At 49.2% G+C, this 23,296-nt stretch overlaps 1 protein-coding gene across 8 annotated transcripts in view; it reads left to right on the top strand.

Annotated features, from left to right (window-relative positions):
- The window catches only part of ttll7 (tubulin tyrosine ligase-like family, member 7), a 302,308-nt gene that overhangs the window by 261,030 nt on the left and 17,982 nt on the right, over positions 1-23,296 (top strand). For all 8 annotated transcript variants that reach the window (XM_038793673.1, XM_038793671.1, XM_038793677.1 and 5 more), the window contains 3 exons: positions 942-1,076; positions 10,214-10,294; positions 19,278-19,438. In XM_038793673.1, the coding sequence (XP_038649601.1) occupies positions 942-1,076; positions 10,214-10,294; positions 19,278-19,438 (377 nt within the window). The remainder of the gene's footprint in view (positions 1-941; positions 1,077-10,213; positions 10,295-19,277; positions 19,439-23,296) is intronic.

The following is a 23,296-nucleotide window of genomic DNA, read 5'->3' on the forward strand; positions in this document are numbered from 1 at the left end:
CACCCGGAGGAAACCCACGCACACAGGGGGAGGACGTGCAGATTCCACACAGACAGTGACCCAGCCGGGAATCGAACCTGGGACCCTGGAGCTGTGAAGCATTTATGCTAACCACCATGCTATCCTGCTGCCCCAAAGAGGGATATGGGCCAAATGCAGGCAAGTGGGACTAGCTTCGTGATAGAAACTGGACGGCATGGACAAGCTGGGCCGAAGGGCCTGTTTCCATGCTTTAAACATCTATGACGATGAGATGGTCGAGTCATGGGTTTAGAAGGTGCTGTCGAAGGGGCCTTGGTGAGTTGCTGTGGTGCATCTTGGAGGTGGCACACACGGCTGTTGCTGAGCAGGGAGTGAAGGTGGCGGATGGGGTGCCAATCGAGCGGACTGCATTGTCCTGGATCAGGAAGTTGAGCTGACTGTAATAAATGCATGAGTGGAGCCCTTGCCAGATGGGAGCTGGCAATCACTTGGGATGATTTGAAAGACCCCAAACCCTTGGAAAGGAAAGGTGATTGTTTGCAGACCACCTTGGGCTCTGGGTTTGGTGGGCTGAGGTTCTGCTCTGTAGTGGAGTGGTCCAGTGAATTCCTGGCTCTGCATTCCCCCCTCTGCAGGAGGACAAGTGCAGTTGGGGCCACAATCAGATTATTGAATAGTGGACCAGGTTTGAATGGCTAATTGGTCTACCCCTACTTCTAATTCCTGTGCTTCACCAGAGTTCTGGTATTATGTCCAGACCCTCAATTTCTTTCTTAATCAATATTAACAGAATTTAGCATCATTGTGCCGATCAATGCACTAAAACGCAGCACACCACAGGATTGGAACTCCTCAGCGGCAATGAGAAGAGAATGGCTTGCCAAATCTCCTTGTGTTTGTTAACTGCACTGTTTACAAGTTACAAGTGTCCTAATCCTGATTATTTTCTTCCCATCTAGCGCGTTTCCATTCTAAATTTTAGGACCAAGGAACAAGGGGAAGAAATGACCAAAGAAATGCTGGTGGCCCTCAACGCGATGAGAATCAAATTCCCAGGGAAATCGAATGAGGAGGCTGAGGTTCTGCTGGATGAGGTGAGTCTTCTCAGTGGATGTTGGGGCACATCAACAGTTGTGTCAGGATTCGCTGCAAACTAACGTTTAACTGAAATAATGTTGAATCGACCTCGTCACTTCCTTGAAAAACTCGTTCAAGTTAGTGAGACACGACATCCCCTTCACAAAACCATGCTGCCCCTTGCTAATACGTCCATTTGCTTCCAAATGGGAGTAAATCCTGTCTCGAAGAATCCTCTCCAATACTTTCCCTACTACTGACATAAGGCTCACTGGCCTGTGATTATCCTTACTACTCTCCTTAAACAAAGGAACAACATCAGCTATTCTCCAGTCTTCTGGGACCTCCCCTGTAGTCAGTGAGGATACAAAGATTTCTGTTAAAGTCCCAGCAATTTCCTTCTCTGCCTCTCTCAGTATTCTAGGGTCAATCCCATCAGGTCCTCGGGACTTGTCTATCAGTGTTTTTCAAGACTCCCAACTCCTCCTTTTTGATCTCAATGTAACCCAGACTATCTGCACACCGTTCCCCAGACTCATCATCCATCAAGTCCATCTCTTTGGTGAATACAGATGCAAAGTACTTATTCAGTACCTCACCCATTTCCTCTGGTTCCACACATAGATTCCCTCCTCTGTCCTTGAGTGAGTCAACACTTTCCCTGGCTACCCTTTTGCTCTTCATATATGTGTAAAAAGCCTTGGAATTTTTCTTAATCCTATTTGCCAATGAAGATCGCCATGGACCGACCGCCCATAGGATTTTTAAGGAACGTTGTTTTTCTTAGAAATTTAGAGTACCCAATTATTTTCGTTCCAATTAAGGAGCAATTTAGCATGGTCAATCCACCTACCCTACACATCTTAGGGTTGTGGGGGTGAGACCCAAGCAGACATGGGGAGAATGTGCAAACTCCACACGGACAGTGACCTGGGGCCGGGATCGAACCCAGGTCCTCGGCGCCGTGAGGCAGCAGTGCTAGCTGCTGCGCCACCGTGTGCCCAATTCTTAAGGAACTTGACAGGTTAAATGCTGAGAGGATGTTTCCCCTCTTGGGAGAGTCTCGAACCAGAGGACATAGCGTCAGAATAAAGGGGTGTCCATTTCAGACTGAGGTGAGGAATGTCTCCTCCCAGAGGGTTGTGAGTCTTTGGAACACCTTGCCACAGAGAGCTGTGAGGCAGAGTCCTTGTGTATATTTAAGGCTGAGATAGAGAGATTCTTGATCAGTAAAGGGAATCAAGGGTTACGGGGAAAGGACAGGAAAGTGAACGTGAGGAATATCGGATCAGCCACGATCCTATTGGATGGCAGTGCCGGCTCAAGGAGCCGAACGATCTATTGCTGTTCCTGTGTCTTATTGGTCTGATTATGGTACAAACCTTTACTCTCCATCAGGAGGAAGTTCAGGTGAGGGTATGGCACCTTATACAGGAGAGTGCCAGTATTGGAACCCTTTTGGAATTGGATCTGCAGAAGCACAGTGGTTAGCACTGCTGCCTCACGGCGGCGAGGACCCAGGTTCGATCCCGGCCTCTACCGTCCCCTCAGGCAGTGAGTTCCATACCCTCTGGGTGAAAAAAAAGGTTTCCTCATCTCCCTTCCAATCTTTCTCCCAATCACTTTCAATCTATGCCCCCTAGTCACTGTGCTCTCTGCCTAAGTAAACGGGCCCTCCCCATCCACTCTACCCAGGCCGCTCACAATCTTGTCCATCTCAATCAAATCTCTCCTCAGTCTCCTCGATTCCAAGGAGATTAACCCCAGCCTACTCAATCGTCCCTCATAGCTGCATTTATTTATCCAGTCCAGCCCAGGTAGAAGAATGCGCATCATAGCCCAGCCCAATCCTCTTGTCAACAAGTTTTAACGTGTGCCATTAAGAAATGCCAGCAGAGGTCGCTGACGAGCAGTCAGCCTCCGAGACCCTGGCTGATTTTCCCCATGCTGCCCCGGCTGTACACTGTCGGAGAACACCCACCCCGGCAAAGTATCGTTTAATTGAGTCGCACTCTCGGTCAACTAAAGACTTTAATTAGTGACAATGAAACGGTGGAGATGAGGAAAAACATCTGGGAACAATTTGAATTTGATTCACCTCCATGTAAAAAAATTCCAAAGCCTTTGAAATGGATCGTTTTATCTGACCTGACACCAGTCTGGTGAAAATCCCTCAGAGCAAAGTACTTTTTCTTTGTGACTAAGTAAGTTCCATTCATGAACTCAAACTGGCGAGGGGGATGAAAGATTTGGTATCAAGGGACTTGCATCTTAAAGGCACCTTTTCAATAAAAGCCACTCTCATTCTTTTAACACCAGTTAAATTGCAACAGAAAGACTGTTTTGTTTCATTGTTCATTTATAAATGTGTCTAATCTTTTCATCCGGAATCAATAGCTGCTCGAAAGGATTTCTGCTCCAATGGATGGCCTGTTTGATGTCTTACTACTTAAAATGTCAGCAGGAAAGATGACCCTTCAGAAAAGTGGCATCATAAATAATCCTCAGCCAGACTTATTCCGATCTACCGCAGGAATGTTTGGTTAATTTTACGAATGTTAAGAGAAGCTGCGATTGTTCTCTCTCACAGCAGTGAAGGTTAAAGAGAGTTAATTACAAAGGGTTTTGATAGAGTAAAGAGGGCTGAACAGCTTCCACTGGCTAGAGATTTAGGAACCAGAGGGTACGGATTCACGATAATTGGCAAAAGGGCCACAGGAGTGATGAGATTTTCTTTCCTAATCAGTGAGTTGTTGTGATTGAGAGGGCACTGCCCAGAAGGCGGCTGGAAGCAGATTCAATTGCAACTTTCAAAAGGGCATTCAATGAATGTTTGTAAGAGAGACACTTTGCAGGCCTATGTGGGAATGGCAGGGGAGTGGGTCGAACTGGGTAGCTCATTCACAGAGCCGGTGGAGTCACGATGGGCCGAATGGGTCGATTTTCTGCTGTACTCTTATCATCCTACGATGCTGCCATTACATGACTCACTCAGCCTCACCAGGAATAACTCACCACAAATAACAGAAAATGCTGAGCTCAAACCAACAGGTCTGGCGGGAGAAAATAGAGTTCACATTTCGAGTCCTTCAGAGCTCTCAAGAAGAGTCACAGGGACTCGAAACGTTAACTCTGCAACCATCGCAAGGTGATGCTGAGGCAATCGTTTTTTTTTCAAATTGACTGCGGAACCCATCACCAAACGAACCTTCCAACTTCTCGTCTGAATGTTAGCTGCGACCACCAAGGGTGGTGGTGGATGGGTGAGTCGGGGACGGTGCAGGGGGGCTGGCAGGGGCTGGCGTGTGGGTGCGGTTGGGATGGGGGAGTGGGAGACTTGGGGGCCACCCGGACTGCCAGCTCGTCTGCTGGACTTTCTGACCATTTTATGTGGTCCTCAAGCTCAGCAATGTTTGGCTGCCCCTGCCCCTATCTCAACCAGACCCCAGGGACTTGAGTGAGGTCAGCCTCAGAGTCAAGCGATGTACCAATGGGCACCATGTTGGCACCGAGGCTGGTATGTGCTCCTCCCCCGCCGACCCCCAGCCAACCGGATTTTTTAGGCCAGGATAACCATCTAATTCTGTGTAACGCTGTTGCCATTAAGAAATGCTTGACATAACTGAAGGAGGTAATTTTCTGGATGTGGAGTGTTCTGTGGTCTGGATTGACTTTATCCCTCGATTCATTGCAAACTCACACCACCTTGTGGTGGCTTTGCTTATAATACCATACTGAACACAACAGAAAGCACCCATAGAATACCTACAGTACAGAAGGAGGCCATTTAGCCCTTTGACTCTGCACCAACCCGCCAAAAAAGCACTTTCCCTAGGTCCACTACCCCGCCCTATCCCTGTGACCGCGCGCGCTGATCATGGCCAATCCACCTAAGTGGCACCTGTATCTAAATTGGAGATTAGACTGTTTTCTTCATTATGATCCTGATTATTGTGGTGTGGGTTGGGGGAGTGTTGTGTGCGTGATTAGTGTTGGCTGTGGGTGGAACCTTTACATTCATCCCGCCCCCCCAACACCCCAACATTTCCTGTGGAAACGCTCGCCTGGTGATGCAACAACAACTTGTACTTATGTGGCCCCTTTAACCTCATAAAATGCCCCCGGGCACTGTACAGGAGCATCAAACAGCCCAACTGGACACTGAGTGGTATTAGGTAAGGTGGCCACAAGCTTGGTCAAAGAGATAGATTTGAAGGATTTTCGTCATGGAGGAGAGAGAGAGAGAGAGAGAGGGAGGGGATAAGAGGCAGGATCGAGGTAGGGAGGGAGGGAATCCCAGAGTTTCGGCCCTGAGCAGCTGGAGGCACGGCCACTAATTAATGTGGAGGGAATAATTTTGGGGATGTGCAAGAGGCCAGGATTGGACGTGCGTACGCCAATAGTTTGGAGGGACATGGGCCTGAGGAGATTACGTACGTGGTGGGGATGAGAATTTTTAAATCCAGGCGTTGCATAACTGGAAGCCAATGAATGGCAGCAGGCGTGGGGGAGGAGGGGTGTGTGTGTGTTGGGGGGGGGGGGGGGGGGGGAATAGAGGAACGGCGTTTGGTGCAAGTAAGATGTTATAACCGGCATGGGTCTTACGGGGGTCGGTTAGTTTTCAGACTACGAGCTCCCCCAATAGTTGCCCCTTAGTGTCCAAAAGGTTAGCTGGGGTTATTAGGGATAGGGTGGAGGTATGGGCTTAAATAGAATGCTGTTTCCAGTGGCCAGTGCAGACTTGATGGACCGAGTGCACTGTAAATTCTATGTTCTAAGTTCTATGTTCCTCGAAGACAGGGAATCCCAACAGCAAAGATGAATCAACTGCAGCTAACAAAATAAGTTAAAGACTACATTACGTCAACGTAAGTGGCTTATAAGGTTGCCAGAAGCAGTGGTAAGCTCGAGGATTAGGAGCAAGATAGAATCCAGCAAAGAATGGACAAGAGACTGATAAAGAAAGGGAAAGAGAATATGAACGCAAGGAAGTGAGAGGCGTAAAGGTGGATGGTAAAATCTGCTTTAGGTGTGGGTAAAGGAAACGATCAGCAAGGATACATGTGAGTCCGTTAAAGGTGGAGATAGCAGAATTTATCGTGGGGAATAGGAGAGTGGTGGAGATGCTAAACAATTTTCCTGTGTTGTCTTCACAAAGGAAGATACAGAAAATCTTCCAGAAATACAAGGGAATCTAGGGGTTTGTGAAAACTGAGAAAGTGGAAGAAATTAAAATTAATAAAGAGGAAGCATTGAAAACTTTAATTGGATTTGAGCTTGATAAATCCCCTAACTGGACCTGATGAACTACATGAGTGTTGAGGAGTTGGCCATAGAGATAGAGGATGTATCGGTTCTGGATATAGATTCTGTAAAGGTTACTGCACATCGGAAAGTAGAAAAGGAACCGCGCTATTTCGGAAGAGAGGGTGTGGGAAAACAGGGAGCAGCAGACCTGTTTGTTTGATGTGAGTAGGAGGGAAAATGTTGGAATCTATTATAAAGGATATTGTCATGTGAGAGTACCTTTAAAAATGGGTTTTTATCAAATAGCTGTAGTGGATGTACCTTTAAGAAATGGGTGTTTGTCAAATAGCTGCAGTGATGTCAGAGTGTGGGTGGAGCTGGGCTGTCTCTGTTTTTACTTTCGTTTTGGAGCTGGCAGCTACAGTGTGTGTTTAGTTTTGTTTTCAGAGTTCGAGCTGCATTCAGCCAAACAAGGTGTAGTTCTGATCTCACTCTGCATGAAAAGAATGTCTTCAGATCACTTGCTAATTTAAAAGTGATAACTGCTCTCAGTCGATGATTTAAACCTGATGTCTTTGTTAAAGAGGGTATTTGTCTTATGGATGTTGCGAGGAATGATTAAGGGTTACTTATAGAGTACTGTATTCTTTGGAGAGAGTATTTGAGTTGATAGTTGCTAAGATGTTTATTGTATGTTTATAAAATGTCAACTGGATTCATAGAATAAAATTGGATATGGCACTTTTAGATCTCTGTTGCATCACACCTGTAAAGTGGGCCCTTGTGTTCCCCATAACCAAAATCTATTAAAAATAGTGGGTCAGGTGAACTCCATGATGCACTTTGGGGTTCTCTAAACCCTGGCCCATAATAATATGATAACTAGGTACTTGGAAATGAATGATATAACTGGGATGAGTCAATATGAATTTATGAAAGGGAAATCATGTTTGATAAACCTGTTGGAATTTTTTGAGGACATTATGAGCAGGATAGATATGGGAGAACCATTAGATGTGGCATATTTGAATTTTCAGAAGCCTTTTGATAAGGTCCCACACAAGGGCCGGAATTCTCAGCCCTTCCCTCTGGCAGGATGTTCCGGACCCGCCGAGGTGAGCAGAGATTTCAATGGCTCGCTGGCCCCGCTGCGGGGAATCCTGTGGGGGAAGGCTAGAAAATGTCGGTAAACACAATTAGAGCACATGGGAGTAGGGGTAATATACTGGGATGAATTGAGAATTGGTAAAATGACAGAAAACAGAGAGTGGGAGTAAATGGACCATTCTCAGGCTGTTATTAGTGGTCTGTCCACAATCAATACAGAGGTTTTGGATGTGGGTACCAAATGTAACATTTCCAAATTTGCCGATGACACAAAATTTGGTGGGAATGTGAGTGCAAGGAGGCAAATGGACAAGATCATAAGAGATGGAATTTGATGTGAGTAAGTGTAAAGTCATCTACTCTGGTTATAAGAAAACAGAAAGGCAGAATATGATTTTAAACCGGGAGAGGTTGGAACGTGTTGATGTCCAAATAGGCCTGGGTGTTGTTGGGCGGGATTTTCCGTTGCCCAATGCCGATATCGCGATTGGGCGGAGAATCCCCTCTGACGCCTAAATTGGGGGTGGCGCCGGCTTGACTCCGGTTTTCGAGCCTCCGCCCCCTCCGAAATGGCGTCATCGCGATGCCGGGACAGTGGAAGCAGATACATCGTTGGAATGGCGTTGGTGCGTCATCGGAAAGACCTCCTGCAATATTCCGCCCCGATGGGCCGAGTTCCCGACCGCGCGGTTGACGTGTGGTCTGAGCGTTCGGGAAACCAGCGTGGCGGCTGCGGACTGTGCCCAGCGCCGTCACACTTGGCCGCCGTCCATGCCGCTGACCGAGGGGGCTTCTGCGAGGGCTGGGGGGCACTGGGGGGGGGGGGGGGGGGGGATGGCCTGTGGGTTTGCATTTGGCGGGTTGGGTCCGCGCACAGCCGGCGCCATGCCGTATGATGGGACCGCTGCAGGTCGTTGCCATGCGCATGCGTGGCCACGGACCTGGCCATTCTCCGCCCGTTTTCGGCACCGCTGCTAGCCCCTCACCAGCCCTGGAATCGGTGAGGGTTCGGCACCAATTCTGGCGTCGTCAAACGCCTGCAAATTCTCCGTTTCAGCTGTCACTTAGCCACTGAAACAGAAAATCCAGCCCCTTGTTCATCAGTCACTTAAAGCTAGCATTCAGGTGCAGCAAGCAGGTTAGGAAGGCAAGTAGTATATTGGCCTTCAGCACACGGGGGTTTGGGTACAGGAATAACCATGTCTTGCCGCAGTTATACAGGGACTTGGTGATTCCGCACCTGGAGTATTGCGTATAGCTTTGATCTCCTTATCTAAAGAAGGATTTGCTGGCCATTGAGGGAGGGCAATGGAGATTCACTGACTAATTCTTGGGATGGCAGGATTGTCCTGTGGGGAGAAATTGAGGACACTGGTCCTGTATTCTTCAGAGTTTTGAAGAAGGACGTTACAGGGTGGATGTGGATGTAGATGTTTCCCCTGGGGTGGTGAGTCCAGAACCAGGGGGGCACAGTGTCAGAATAAGGGGTAGGTGATTTAAGACTGTGATTAGGAGGGGTTTCTTCATCCGCAGGGTGTTGAATCTTTGGAATTCACTGGAGGGCTGTGGGAGGCACAGTCTGTGAGTATGTTCAAACAGAAGTCGATAGATTTCTGGATACTAATGACATCAAGTGTTACGGGGATAGCACTGATAAATGGGCACAGAACATAGAGTGCAGAAGGAGGCCATTCGGCCCATTGGGACTGCACCGACCCACTTAAGCCCTCACTTCCACCCTATCCCCGTAACCCAATAACCCCTCCTAACCTTTTTGGTCACTAACGGCAATTTATCAAGGCCAATGCCCCTAACCCTCACATCTTTGGACTGTGGGAGGAAACCGGAGCACCCGGGAAACCCACGCAGGCACGGGGAGAACGTGCAGACTCCACACAGACAGTGACCCAGTGGGGAATCAAACCCGGGACCCTGGCGCTGTGAAGCCACAGTGCTACCCACTTGTGCTATCGCGCTGCCCATAATATAAATGATCAGCCGTGATCTAATTGAATGGCAAAGCAGGCTCGACAGGCCGAATGGCCTGGCCCTTTTCGTAGGTTCCACATCCTGAGCCACGATTGCCAACTCAGTAGCAACGAGGGATTGAAGCAAAGGAGGGCCCTATGACTTGAGTGTTTCAGTGGCACAATAACTTTATCGATTGCTTTGCTAATGAAACTAATCTGTTTCCCAGATAGATTATCTATTTGACTTTCCCCAATGTTTTACCCCACCACCAGAAGGATGTGGAGGCTTTGGAGAAGGTGCAGAGGAGGTTTACCAGGATGTTGCCTGGTCTGGAGGGTGTAAGCTGTGCGGAGAGGCCGAATAGACTCGGACTGTTTTCATTAGAAATACAGAGATTGAGGGGTGATCTGATAGAGGTCTACAAGATTATGAGGGGCGTGGACAGAGTGGATGGGCAGGTACTTTTTCCCAGGGTGGAGGGGCCAGTCACTAGGCGGCATAGATTTAAGGTCCGTGGAGCAAAGTTTAGAGGAGATGTGTGAGGCAGGATTTTTACACAGAGGGTGGTGAGTGCCTGGAACGTGTTGCCAGGGGAGGTTGTGGAAGCAGATATATTAATGGCGTTCAAAAGGCACCTTGACAAACACATGGATAGGATGGGTATAGAGGGATACGGCTCTCAGAGCTGCTGACGGGTTTGACCAAGGGTGGTATCATGACCGGTACAGGCTTGGAGGGCCGAAGGGCCTGTTTCTGTGCTGTATTGTTCTTCATTATTTGCTCCATTCACTTGTGGACTCATATATTTGTTCCTGCTACCCCTTCACAGATACTGGACAACTGGAAGTATCACAAACCTAAAGTTGCTTCATACTGGCTGGTCAAACTGGACTCCACAAAGCAGCGTAAGGTGAGTGATCATCGCGCTTCCAGAGCTATGGTAAGCCCTGCAGTCAGGGGCTACGTGAAGTTGTCTTCGTTCAGAACCAAATGCAGAAGTATTGCGTGAGAATTAAAGATTTATATCCTTTCTTTTTCTTTTACTGCTCATCGAAGCCAGACATCCCGGTGTTTTGCAATGGACCATTTTAACTTGTCTCACCCAGTGTCAGCGAGAACTCCCAGGTCAGGTACAGCGATGGTTCGGAGAGAAGATTCCTCTTTGCTCTGTCTCAGAAACATGCCTGAGTGCCAGGTTCAGAAAGGCACCACTGCAATATTTTTGAGCTGATACTGGGCATTCTGACACACAGATTACCACAATTGCTTCACAGCTCCAGGGTCCCAGGTTCGATTCCCGGCTTGGGTCACTGTCTGTGCAGAGTCTGCAGGTTCTCCCCGTGTCTGCGTGGGTTTCCTCCGGGTGCTCCGGTTTCCTCCCACAGTCCAAATACGTGCAGGTTAGGTGGATTGGCCACGCTAAATTGCCCATAGTGTCCAAAAAGGTGAGGTGGAGTTACGGGGATAGGGTGGAGGTGTACGGATAGGGTGGAGGTGTGGGCATACATAGGGTGCTCTTTCTCAGAGCCGGTGCAGACTCGATGGGCCAAATGGCCTTCTTCTGCACGGTAAATTCTATGACTCTATGATGCACTGATCTTTCTTTGCCCTTTCAGAGTGATCACTATTCTCGATCGCCTGAAGCAGCTTCGGCTCATTTCATGCAGGAACTTGCATCAACCAGTTGGAGGCCACTTAGGTAGAGGGTGAGAGACCAACGGGGCTGGAGAGTGTCGGGGGGAGCCCTCCAGTAGGCCAACCGGCAACCTCCATGCCTCACAGGATTAACCCAAACCCCGAGAGACGTCGGAGTCCGGGCCCTGCCCCAAATGGGCGGGACCGAATGGCGTTCACGGAAATAGGTCATAAAACTACTTACGACCTACCTGCGTGGGATACACTGGCCTCCCTCGATTCTTCGGCCTCCCCAGGGAGGCTACAACCGGGCACCGATCAGTGCAGGTCCACCGGAGACCGCTGGGTGGTCAGGGTAAGTACAGGGCCTTCCATGGCCCTCCCCCTGGAACGCAAGCGGCTTGGCACTGCCAAGCTGCCTTTGTGCCAGGGCGGCACTGCCAAGGGTCAGGGGGCAAGGGAAGCCATGTCCATGAAATGAGAGTGGAGGGGGGTTTGAAGGGTAGGGAGTGCAGGGCAAGTAAGTAGGGGCCTCCGGGAAATTGGGGAGGGGGTGGTTGGTGGGTGGGGGACCTGGAAGGGAGAGGGTGCCGTCTCCCGGCCAAGTGCTGACGCCGGCGTGAAAACCGACGCGAGCGATGCCGGCGTCAACGGGCCTCCAGGCCCAGGCATTCAACCCTCCCTAGGGGGCTAGGACGGCGCCGGAGTGCTGTGTGCTGCTCCGGCGCCGAAAGCCGGCACTACACGGCTGGCGTGGGTCCGCGCATGCGCGCCAAGACCATCTCTGCGCCGGCCCCCGGGCAACATGGCGGAGCTCTACAGGGGTCCGGCGTGGAGGACCATAGGCCCCCTCCCCCCAGAATGAGTGCGCCCGCCGATCAGTTGCCCCCAATCGCGGGCCTGGCCACCGCGGTGACCCCCCCCCCCCCCGGAGTCGACTCCCCTCACCCTACCCCACCAGGTCGCAGAGGTCCCACCGGGTAGGACCACACGCGAACGATGCCGGCGGGACTCGGCGGGCACCCGGCCCGTCGAGCACAGAGAATTGCCGCGGGGGCTGCTTTCAACGGAGAATCGGCGGCCCGGCACCGGAGCGGCTTGGCGGGATTTGAGCGCCCCCCCCCCCCCCCTCCTCCGGAAAATTGCCCGGCAAGGAATTGGAAAATCCCAGCCACGATTCCAGTGAGATCATCACTGAGGCGAAGAGTGGAAATAATGAGCAGGTTGTGACTAGTGGTGTCCCGGGAAGATCCGGGAAGATCTGTGATGGTGGGGCCTCCAATTGTTCACCTTATTTACTAACGACTTAGGTGATGGGACAGAGAGCCAAATATCCAAGTTTTCTGATGTCACAAAGATGGGCAGAATTGTAAACAGTGTAGTTGGAAGCAAAATATTGCAAAGAGAGAGCGAAAGATTAGGTGAATGTCTAAAACTATGGCCAATGGATTTGAATAGAGGCAAATGTGAGGTCATTTGCTTTGGACCTAAAACAGATAGAACCGTGTACTTTCGAAATGGTGAAAACAGTGGAGGTCAAAAGAGACTTGTGGGCCCGGTACACAGATCATTAAAATTTCATGAACAGGGGCAGAATATAATCAAAGAGACTGGGAATTCCACAGCCCCATATGGAGAGATTTGATGGATCTTATTACTTGGAGTGGACCCCATCTCTGAAGGCCTTTAAAGATGGCAGTCAGGGCCCAGGTGCAGAAGTCCTGCCCCCATTTCTGGAAGACCCCATTTGTGCTGGCAAGGGAAGGGGGAGGGGGCATGATTCATACAGGTGGGAAGCCCACACTTAGCAAGGCCACTGAAATCAGCGCTGAGTTCAAATTGACCCCATTTTTATTGTTCCAAGGGGAATTAACACCCATGGCGTGGGAGTCATGAATGTATGGAGGAGACAACACACTCTTGAAGGGCAGATAAGGTTGTTTGAGTGTCATGATCTGAAGTTATTTAAAACCCCAACCCTTTAAAAATGCAGATGACAGAGTAAAAAAAGATTAAGCACCTACTGTGGGAGTGCATTGATTGAGAGGCCATCTGGTTTAGCTTAGGAAATAGCCATTACCATCCATTCCTACAGTTTCAACAGACTTAATTGTTGTCATTTCCCAAAAGCAATTATTACAGCTTCGGTCATTATGGCTACTTGGCTAAGTTTCAAAAGTTCCAAAACCACTAATTTCAGTGGTGGGGGTGAGGTGTTGAATTTACATTTTTACTGACAATTTCAAGAGATCATCTTTCTATGCGGCAGTTAGTGAATACATGATTGTTTGTTTTTATAACAGATTAAGCACTTGAGGCATCAAGTGTGTTTGAGTTGGGGGAGCTTTCTCAGATTGTTAAAAGTTTATTGTTTTCATCTCCACATGACTCCTGAGGTTAGCCCATAGTAGATACTCCAGGAGTGGCTATTGAGGTGTTATGGGGGGTGGATTTGAGGTAGCATTGGGGTATGGGAGGGCTTGGAAGTGGCAGGGAATGTGGTGAGGTGGGGGGATGGGGAGTGCGAGAGGGCCAAACAGCTTCTGATTAAAACTGGGCCAAGGTCTTCGAGAACTTAGTAAGAAGTCTTACAACACCAGCTTGAAGTCCAACAGGTTTGTTTCAAACACTAGCTTTCGGAGCACTGCTCCTTCCTCAGATGAATACTCCTCAGTGCTCCGAAAGCTAGTGTTTGAAACAAACCTGTTGGACTTTAACTTGGTGTTGTAAGACTTCTTACTGTGCTCACCCCAGTCCAACGCCAGCATCTCCACATCATTAGAGAACTTAGTCAGGCCTTCTAACAAATCTGCCTCAGCACTTGCCAGCTGCTGTATCCTCCTCTGTATTGCCCCGGAGGCAGCAGGCCTGACACGACCACACCCAGCCTTGGACTGGATCTCAGACATGGTCATTGTTCAAAGAGAACTAAGGGACTGCTGTGTGCTCTGCTTCACGGAGACATGGCTGACTCCTGCTTCATCGGACTGTGCCCTACAACCAGAGGGCTTCTCAATCCACCGAATGGACCGGACGGCGGCCTCAGGCAAGGCTAGGGGGAGGTGAGGTCTGCCTCCTAATCAACACCTCCTGGTGCCTAGATGTAGCAACACTGGCGAGTTTCTGCTCCCCGGACCTGGAATGCCTGACGCTAAAATGCCGCCCCTTCTCCCTTCCGCGGGAGTTCAGCTCCGTTATCCTGACGGCAGCTTACATCCCACCCCATGTGAATGTGAAAGTCGCGCTGGACTAAATATTCACCACCACAAATAGCCTTGAAACGAAACATCCCGAGGCCTTGTTCATTGTAGCTGGGGACTTCAATCAGGCCAAGCTCAAGAGCGTACTACCAAGTTACCACAAACACGTCACCTGTTCCACCAGAGGCCCAAACATCCTGGACCACTGCTACACAAATATCAAACATGCCTCCCGCTCTATCGCCCGCCCACACTTTGGCAAATCTGACCACAAGGCTGTGCTCCTGCTCCTGGCTTATAAGCAAAAATTGAAGCGGGAGAATCCATCAAAGAAAGTCATGCAATGTTGGTCTGAGGAATCGGATGATCTCCTATGGGACTGCTTAGAGTCAGTGGACTGGTCAGTATTTAAAAACTCTGTGACCAGCCTGAACGAGTACGTCACTACAGTAACTGACTTCATTAGTAAGTGTGTAGAAGACTGTGTGCCAAAGAAGCAAATCCGTGTGTTTCCCAACCGGAAACCCTGGATGAACAGGGATATCCACTGCTTGCTGAAGTCTAGGTCTGAGGCGTTCAAGTCAGGCGACCTTGACCTCTACAAGAAAGCCAGATATGACCTAAAGAAATCCATCAAAGATGCCAAAAAACAGTACCGGACCAAGCTCGAGTCCCAGCCTAGCCACACGGATCCCCGACGTCTATGGCAAGGTCTGCAAGACATAATAGGCTACAAGATGAAGGTGTGTAAAATTGTCGGCTCCAGCGCTCCCCTCCCTGATGAGCTCAACGTATTCTATGCCCGCTTTGAGCAAGAGGTCAGCGAGAGTGAACCAACCACCCCAGAAGCCGCGGATGAACTTGTATCTGAGATCACCACTGCAGACGTCAGGGCAGTCTTCTCGAAGGTCAACCCACGGAAAGCCATTGGCCCGGATGGGGTACCCGGACGGGCACTCAGGTCTTGCGCGGATCAGCTGTCGGGGGTATTCGCAGACATCTTCAACCTCTCTTTACAACAATCTGAGGTCCCCATCTGCTTCAAGAAGGCAACCATCATCCCTGTACCAAAAAAGGTCAAGCAGCATGCCTTAATGACTATCGTCCTGTGGCTCTGACATCCAGCATCATGAAGTGCTTCGAAAGGTTAATCATGGCACGAATCAACTCCAGCCTCCTGGATTGCCTTGATCCACTACAGTTTGCCTGCTGCTGAAACAGGTCCACAGCAGACACCATCTCCATGGCCCTGCACTCTACCCTGGAACACCTAGATAACAAAGGCACCTATGTCAGACTTCAATTTACCGACTACAGCTCAGCCTTCAACACCATCATTCCTGCAAAACTCATCTCCAAACTCCGTGGCCTTGGTCTGGGCTCCTCCCTCTGCGACTGTATTCTGAACTTTCTAACCCCCAGACCACAATCAGTAAAGATAGGCAACAACACCTCCTCCACAATCATCCTCAACACCGGTGCCCCACAAGGCTGAGTCCTCAGACCTATGACCGTGGCCAAATTCCCCTCCAACTCGATTTTCAAATTTGTTGATGACACCACCGTAGTGGGTCGTATTTCAAACAATGACAATACAGAGTATGGGAATGAGATAGAGAATCTGAACTGGTGCGACGACAATAATCTCTCCCTCAATGTCAACAAAACGAAGGAAATTATCATCAACTTCAGGAAGCGTAGTGGAGAACATGCCCCTGTCTACATCAATGGGAATGAAGTAGAAAGGGTTGAGAGCTTCACGTTTATGGGTGTACAGATCACCAACAGCCTGTCGTGGTCCCCCCATGCCAACACTATAGTTAAGAAAGCCCACCAACGACTCTACTTTCTCAGAAGACTGAGGAAATTTGACATGTTAGCTATGGCCCTCACCAACGTCTACAGATGCACCATAGAAAGGGTTCTTTCTGGTTGTATCACAGCTTGGTATGGAGCCTGCTTTACCCAGGACCACAGGAAACTACAAAAGGTTGTGAATGTAGCCCAGTCCATCACGCAAACCAGCTTCCTATCCATTGACTCTATCTATAATTCCCGCTGCCTCAGAAAGGCAGCCAGCATAATTAAGGACCCCACGCACTCCGGACATACTCTCTTCCACCTTCTTCCGTCAGGAAAAAGTACCAAAGTTTGAGGTTACGCACCAACCGACTCAAGAACTGCTTCTTCCCTACTGCCATCAGACTTTTGAATGGACCTACCTCGTATTAAGTTGATCTTTTCTCTACACCTTGCTGTAGCTGTAACATTATATTCTGCAGTCTCTCCTTCCTTCCTCATGTACGGTATGCATTGTTTGTACAGCATGCAAGAAACAATACTTTTCACTGTATACTAATGCATGTGACAATAATAAATCAAATCAAATCATTTCTGTGCTGATAGCCAAATGAATCGGGATATTTCCCAACTCAAGCTTCACATCTCCAAGGCAAAGGTCCAACCCCTTGTTTTCCCCCCTCTGTGAGTGTTATCACATTGTGAGGGGGAGGGGGGGGGGAAAGAAAGCTTCAGATTCAGTGGCGGCACAGTGGTTAGCACTGCTGCCTCACAGGGCCGGGAACTCGGGTTCAATTCCGGCCTTGGGTCACTGTGCGGATTCTGCACGTTCTCCCCATGTCTGAGTGGGTTTCCTCCGGGTGCTCTTTCATAGGGTTCGGCGCAGACTCAATGGGCTGGAGGCCTCCTTCTCCACTGTTGGGATTCTATGGGTTGTATATGATGAGGAAAAATCTGTTATGAGACATTATAGGGGCATTTCATCAAAGCACTTACTCCTCACTGTAAAAAAATAAGCAACTTGACAGATTCAATGTGACAGCAAACATGCGAGCATTCCGTTAGTCACCAGCACCATTCATGGAGGTGTGGTAACTTCTTAAAGGAGGTGCAACATAATGTTTTCCTCTTGCAAACTCTTCAGAGGGACAACAGTTCAAGTCAAAAGGCTTGAGGAGACGCAGCAGCTCCTGCTGCTTAATTGAGCGGCCTTACCACCACGAGTCAGAGCTTAAGATGTTGTTTTAGAATAATGTTGCAATTATCCACTTCCCCTTCAGTGTACCTCCTCTCTCCCCCCACCCCCCACCCCCCCCACCACCACCTCCCACCCGCCCCTACATAAAGGTAAATTACAAGGTTTTTGTTTACAAGGATGTTAACCAGGCATCAGTTTCAGTGAAATGCAGACGAGGTTCTGTGCTCAAACTGCCCGGCTTCCTGCTCACAACATCTGGATGCTATATCGGAGCCTGTAAACATTAATGTGTTGCTGAAATGGCATCAGGAACATGGAAGGTTGTGCAGGTAATGAGATTATTTTTCAACAGTCGACTGGAGCTGCCGCTGCCCCAATGCTTTGGACGCTGTTTTATGCTGGGGTCCCATCAAAGCCCTTTCAGGCGAATGGGGCCCATGGCACGATTTTGAAGGAAGCGCGAAGGGAGTTCTCCCCAGGCAACCCGGCCAACGTGTGTCTCTCAACCAACGGCAACAGCCAAAAATGCCAGATCGTCTGCTCGTTGGCATGTTGCTGTTTTTGGGATCTTGCTGTGCACTATCCAGGCAGCCACTCTTTCGTCATTTCAACAAGGACTGCGCTGCAGGACCTTACTGTCCGTGTAGCACTTTGAAATGTCTTGGGACTTTTCACCAATGAATGCCTTTTGCCTTAAACTGGAATTTTCTTTAATCGGCCCGCTTTGAAAACTATATTGACAAAGTGGCAGTCATCCTGTAGAAGTCATCATTGAGTTTCTTCAGGATGTTTAAGCTCACTGTTTCAGAAGATTACTTTGAAATGAAATGAAAATCGCTTATTGTCACAAGTAGGCATCAAATGAAGTTACTGTGAAAAGCCCCTAGTTTGAGGAGGCTGGTACGGGAATTGAACCGTGCTGCTGGCCTGCCTTGGTCTGCTTTCAAAGCCAGCGATTTAGCCCCGTGCTAAACAGCCTCTACTTTGTGAGGGATTGAGTGCAACATGGAGGTTCGATCAGGCAGGAGCGATTGGTTCCCTAAGGAACCAATATCTTTGGTATTGGATCAGTGCAAGGATCATTGTGAGTAGCAAGTATTCGGGAACAATGGCATTGAGCTGGGGGTGTTCCAAAACTCGGAAGAACGCAGGCTGAGCTCAGGGGTCGTGGGTGTTCAGTAAAGGAGTGACCCAGTGACGGTTTGTTGGGCCCACAAGTTTCTTTCCTCCAGTTTCCTCCGACAAATCAAAGATGTGCAGGTTAGGTGGATTGGCCATGCCAGATAGCCCCTGAGTGTCCAAAGATGTGCAGGTTAGGTGGGCTTATGGGGATAGGGCGGGGGACTGGGCCTGTGTAGAGTGTTCTTTCGGAGGGTTGATGCCGACCTGATGGGCTGAATGGCCTCCTTCTCAACTGCAGGGATTTTATGGAGTGAGTAGCTAAGGAACGGAGTTTGGAGCAGGGACTAAAACAAGGATGAGCTTCACAACATTCAATTGAAGGAAATTTCTGCTGATCCAATTGGATGCCGGTCAAGGAATCTGATAACTTGGTAATAGCAGAGGGAGTTGGGAAAGATGGTGGGTGAGGTCGAGAATCATCATTGTTCATGTGAATGTTGTCGTCAAGGGGCAGGGTGTAGATTAGAAATACGAACATGGGTGAGAATTTTAAAATCTCCCCCTCCTAGTTGGCGAGGTCTAATTTTGGAGGTATGCACTGATGGCATCAGCCCTTGCATCCAACCTGCACCTTAACTGAGTAAAACCAGTAACTGGCCTTCTACTTTCCTCACCACCATCCACCAATCTGTTCCAAAGATGGAATGACAATGACACAGTCTTAAGGTTCATAGCTCAGAGTCCCAACCCATCCTACCCAGTTCAACAAAGACTGAAGGATCACAGCACTGAGTTAGAATGGCAAGATTAGCTGAATGATGAGAAAGAAAGGACTTTGCATTTACATAGCCCCGGCGTGGTTTCTCAGAAAGGTCCCTTAGCCATGGATTCTCTGTCCAAGGGAATTAATCTGTGTGTTTTTCTGAATTGACTTTCAGGTTTTAGATATTGTGAGGACCAACATTCGTTCCATCTTTCAGCGAGTATGGAAGGTGCACGATATCGAGAGTCTCCGCCTGTACCGCATCTTCAATCGAGTATTCAACCGCTTGCTCTGGAGCCGTGGGCAAGGGCTGTGGAACTGTTTCTCCAATTCAGGGTAGGTGACGCAAATTTTAATTAGCGTCTGTGCTTAGGTAGGGTGCTCTTTCAGGGGCCGGTGTGGACTCAATGGGCCGAATGGCCTCCTTCTGCACTGTAAATTCTATGATTCTATGGTGGTCTTTTGAGAGGAGTGGCTGTCGAAATTTGAGAAGTGTTCAACATATTCCAAGGTGTCTCCTTCATATCTATATGGGAGGTGGAATATTTGGCTCACCAGGTGTGAGTTGATGGATGAATTTTGTTTTGGTTACATTCAAGGACAGGCCGAGTTTCCTGTACACAACTGGGGCGAAATTCTCCGACCCCCAGCAGGGTCGGAGAATCGCCTGGGGCCGCCTAAAATCCGCCACCCGGGAAGTGGCGGCGGCGGAATCTCGCCACTCCGATCGGAGAGGCCCCTGCGGTGATTCTCCAGCCCGGATGGGTCGAAGTCCCACTGTTGGGAGGCCTCTCCCGCCGCCGAGGTTTGAACCACCTCTGGAACGGCGGGCTCAGCGGCGCGCGCAGGCCCCCGGTGTCCTGGGGGGGGCGGGGGGGGCGATCGATCCCCGGGGGGGTGCCCCCACGGTGGCCTGGCCCGCGATCGGGGCCCCCCGCTCAGACTCCGGGCCAATGCCCTGGGTGCACTATTTCTCCTTCCGCGGCCGCCATGGCGGAAGCGGAAGAGAACCCCACATCGCGCATGCGCCGGCAGTGACGTCAGTGGCCAGCTGCCGCTGACGTCACTGCCGGCGCATGCGCGGACCGGCGAAAGCCTTTCGGCCAGCCCCGCTGCCGGGGGCGCCGGCTTTTTGCGCCAGTCTTCTGGTGCCAACCACTCCGGCGCGGGGCTGATTCCCCACCTTTGGGGAGGCCAGACCCCTGAGTGGGAACCTCCGTCACGCCGGGTAGGGGAGAATGCCGCCCCTGATGTGCTGCGATAGCCCACTCCTAATCAGGGTGATTTTATTTTTCATGTACTCATTCATGAGAGGCCAGCTTGGCTGGCTAGTCCAGCATTAATTCCATCCTTAATTGTCCTTGTGACAATGAGCTGCCATCTTGAACTGATGTCCATGCAAAGCAAAGCAGGAATGTTTCAACGTGCACTGGGTATGTTGAGGAGCCCTGGCCAGTAATAGTGAATGATGTAACCTGGGACAACAGTATCCTAGGCTGTAGGACGATTGAGAATGTTAAAATTGTGTAAAATACTAGTTCAGCCTCAACTGAAATACAAAGAACAGGCCCTTTGGCCCTCCAAGCCCGTGCCGACCATGCTGCCCGTCTGAACTAAAATCTTCAACACTTCCTGGGTCCGTCACCCTCTATTCCCATCCTAATCATGTATTTGTAAAGATGCCCCTTAAATGTCACTATCGTCCCTGCTTCCACCACCTCCTCCGGCAGTAAGTTCCAGGCACCCACTACCCTATGTGTACAAAACTTGCCTCGTACATCTCCACTAAACCTTGCCCCTTGCACCTTAAACCTATGCCCCCTAGTAATTGACCCCTCTACTCTGGGGAAAAGCCTCTGACTATCCAATCTATCTATGCCCCTCATAATTTTGTAGACCTCTATCAGGTCGCTCCTCAACCTCTGTCTTTCCAGTGAGAACAAACCGAGTTTATTTAACCGCTCCTCATAGCTAATGCCCTCCATACCAGGTAACATCCTGGTAAATCTCTTCTGCACCCTCTCTAAAGCCTCCACATCCTTCTGATAGTGTGCCGACCAGAATTGAACACTATACTCCAAGTGTGGCCTGACTAAGGTTCTGCACACCTGCATCATGACTTGCCAATTCTTATACTCAATGCCCCGGCCAATGAAGGCAAGCATGCCGTATGCCTTTTTGACTACCTTCTCCACCTGTGTTGCTCTTGAGGGTTCTACCATTCACTGCATATTCCTGATCTGCATTAGACCTTCCAAAATGCATTACCTCACATTTGTCCGGAATAAACTCCATCTGCCATCTCTCGGCCCAAGTCTCCAAACAATCTAAATCCTGCTGTATCCTCTGACAGTCCTCATCACTATCCACAATTCCACCAATCTTTGTGTCATCTGCAAACTTACTAATCAGACCAGTTACATTTTCCTCCAAATCATTTATACATACTACGAACAGGAAAGGTCCCAGCACTGATCCCTGCGGAACACCACTAGTCACAGCCCTCCAATTAGAAAAGCACCCTTCCATTGCTACTCTCTGCCTTCTATGACCTAGCCAGTTCTGTATCCCGTTCTGTTCTTGCCAGCTCACCCCTGATCCCATGTGACTTCACCTTTTGTACCAGTCTACCATGAGGTACCTTGTCAAAGGCCTTACTGAAGTCCATATAGACAACATCCACTGCCCTACCTGCATCAATCATCTTTGTGACCTCTTCGAAAACTCTATCAAGTTAGTGAGACACGACCTCCCCTTCACAAAACCATGCTGCCTCTCACTAATACGTCCATTTGTTTCCAAATGGGAGAAGATCCTGTCTCGAAGAATTCTCTCCAGTAATTTCCCTACCACTGACGTAAGGCTCACCGGCCTATAGTTCCCTGGATTATCCTTGCTACCCTTCTTAAACAAAGAAACAACATTGGCTATTCTCCAGTCCTCCGGGACATCACCTGAAGACAGTGAGGATCCAAAGATTTCTGTCAAGGCCTCAGCAATTTCCTCTCTAGCCTCCTTCAGTATTCTGGGGTAGATCCCATCCGGCCCTGGGGAATTAACTACCTGAATATTTTTCAAGACGCCCAACACCTCGTCTTTTTGGATCTCAACGTGACTCAGGCTATCCACACACCCTTCTCCAGACTCAACATCCACCAATTCCTTCTCTTTGGTGAATACTGATGCAAAGTATGAATTTAGTACCTCGCCCATTTCCTCTGGCTCCACACATAGATTCCCTTGCCTATCCTTCAGTGGGTCAACCCTTTCCCTGGCTACCCTCTTGCTTTTTATGTATGTGTAAAAAGTCTTGGGATATTCCTTAACCCTATTTGTCAATGACTTTTCGTGACCTCTTCTAGCCCTCCTGACTCCTTGCTTAAGTTCCTTCCTACTTTTCTTATATTCCACACAGGCTTTGTCTGTTCCCAGCCTTCTAGCCCTGACAAATGCCTTATTTTTCTTTCTGATGAGGCCTACAATATCTCTCATTATCCAAGGTTCCTGAAATTTGCCATATTTATCCTTCTTCCGCACAGGAACATGCCGGTCCTGAATTCCTTTCAAGTGACATTTGAAAGCCTCCCACATGTCAGATGTTGATTTACCCTCAAACATCCTTCCCCAATCTAGGTTCTTCAGTTCTCGCCTAATATTGTTATAATTAGCCTTCCCCCAATTTAGCACATTCACCCTAGGACCACACTTGTCCTTGTCCACCAGCACTTTAAAATTTACTGAATTGTGGTCACTGTTCCCGAAATGCTCCCCTACTGAAACTTCTACCACCTGGCCGGGCTCATTCGCCAATACCAGGTCCAGTGCAGCCCCTTCCCTAGTTGGACTGTCTACTGGAATATTGTGTCCAATTCTTGGTGTCGCGCTTTAGGAATGATGTGGAGATGCTGGTGTTGGACTGGGATGAGCACAGTAGGAAGTCTTGCGACACCAGGTTAAAGTCCAACAGGTTTGTTTCAAACACTAGCTTTCAGAGCACTGCTCCTTCCTCAGGTGAATGAAGAGGTGGGTTCCAGAAACATACATATAGACAAAGTCAAAGATGCAAGATGATACTTTTAATGCGAGCATTTGCAGGTAATTAAGTCTTTACAGATCCAGAGATAGGGGTAACCCCAGGTTAAAGAGGTGTGAATTGCCTCAAGCCAGGACAGTTGGTAGGATTTTGCAAGCCCA

This window comes from Scyliorhinus canicula, chromosome 4, assembly GCF_902713615.1.
Source record: "Scyliorhinus canicula chromosome 4, sScyCan1.1, whole genome shotgun sequence".
Lineage (NCBI taxonomy): Eukaryota > Metazoa > Chordata > Chondrichthyes > Carcharhiniformes > Scyliorhinidae > Scyliorhinus > Scyliorhinus canicula.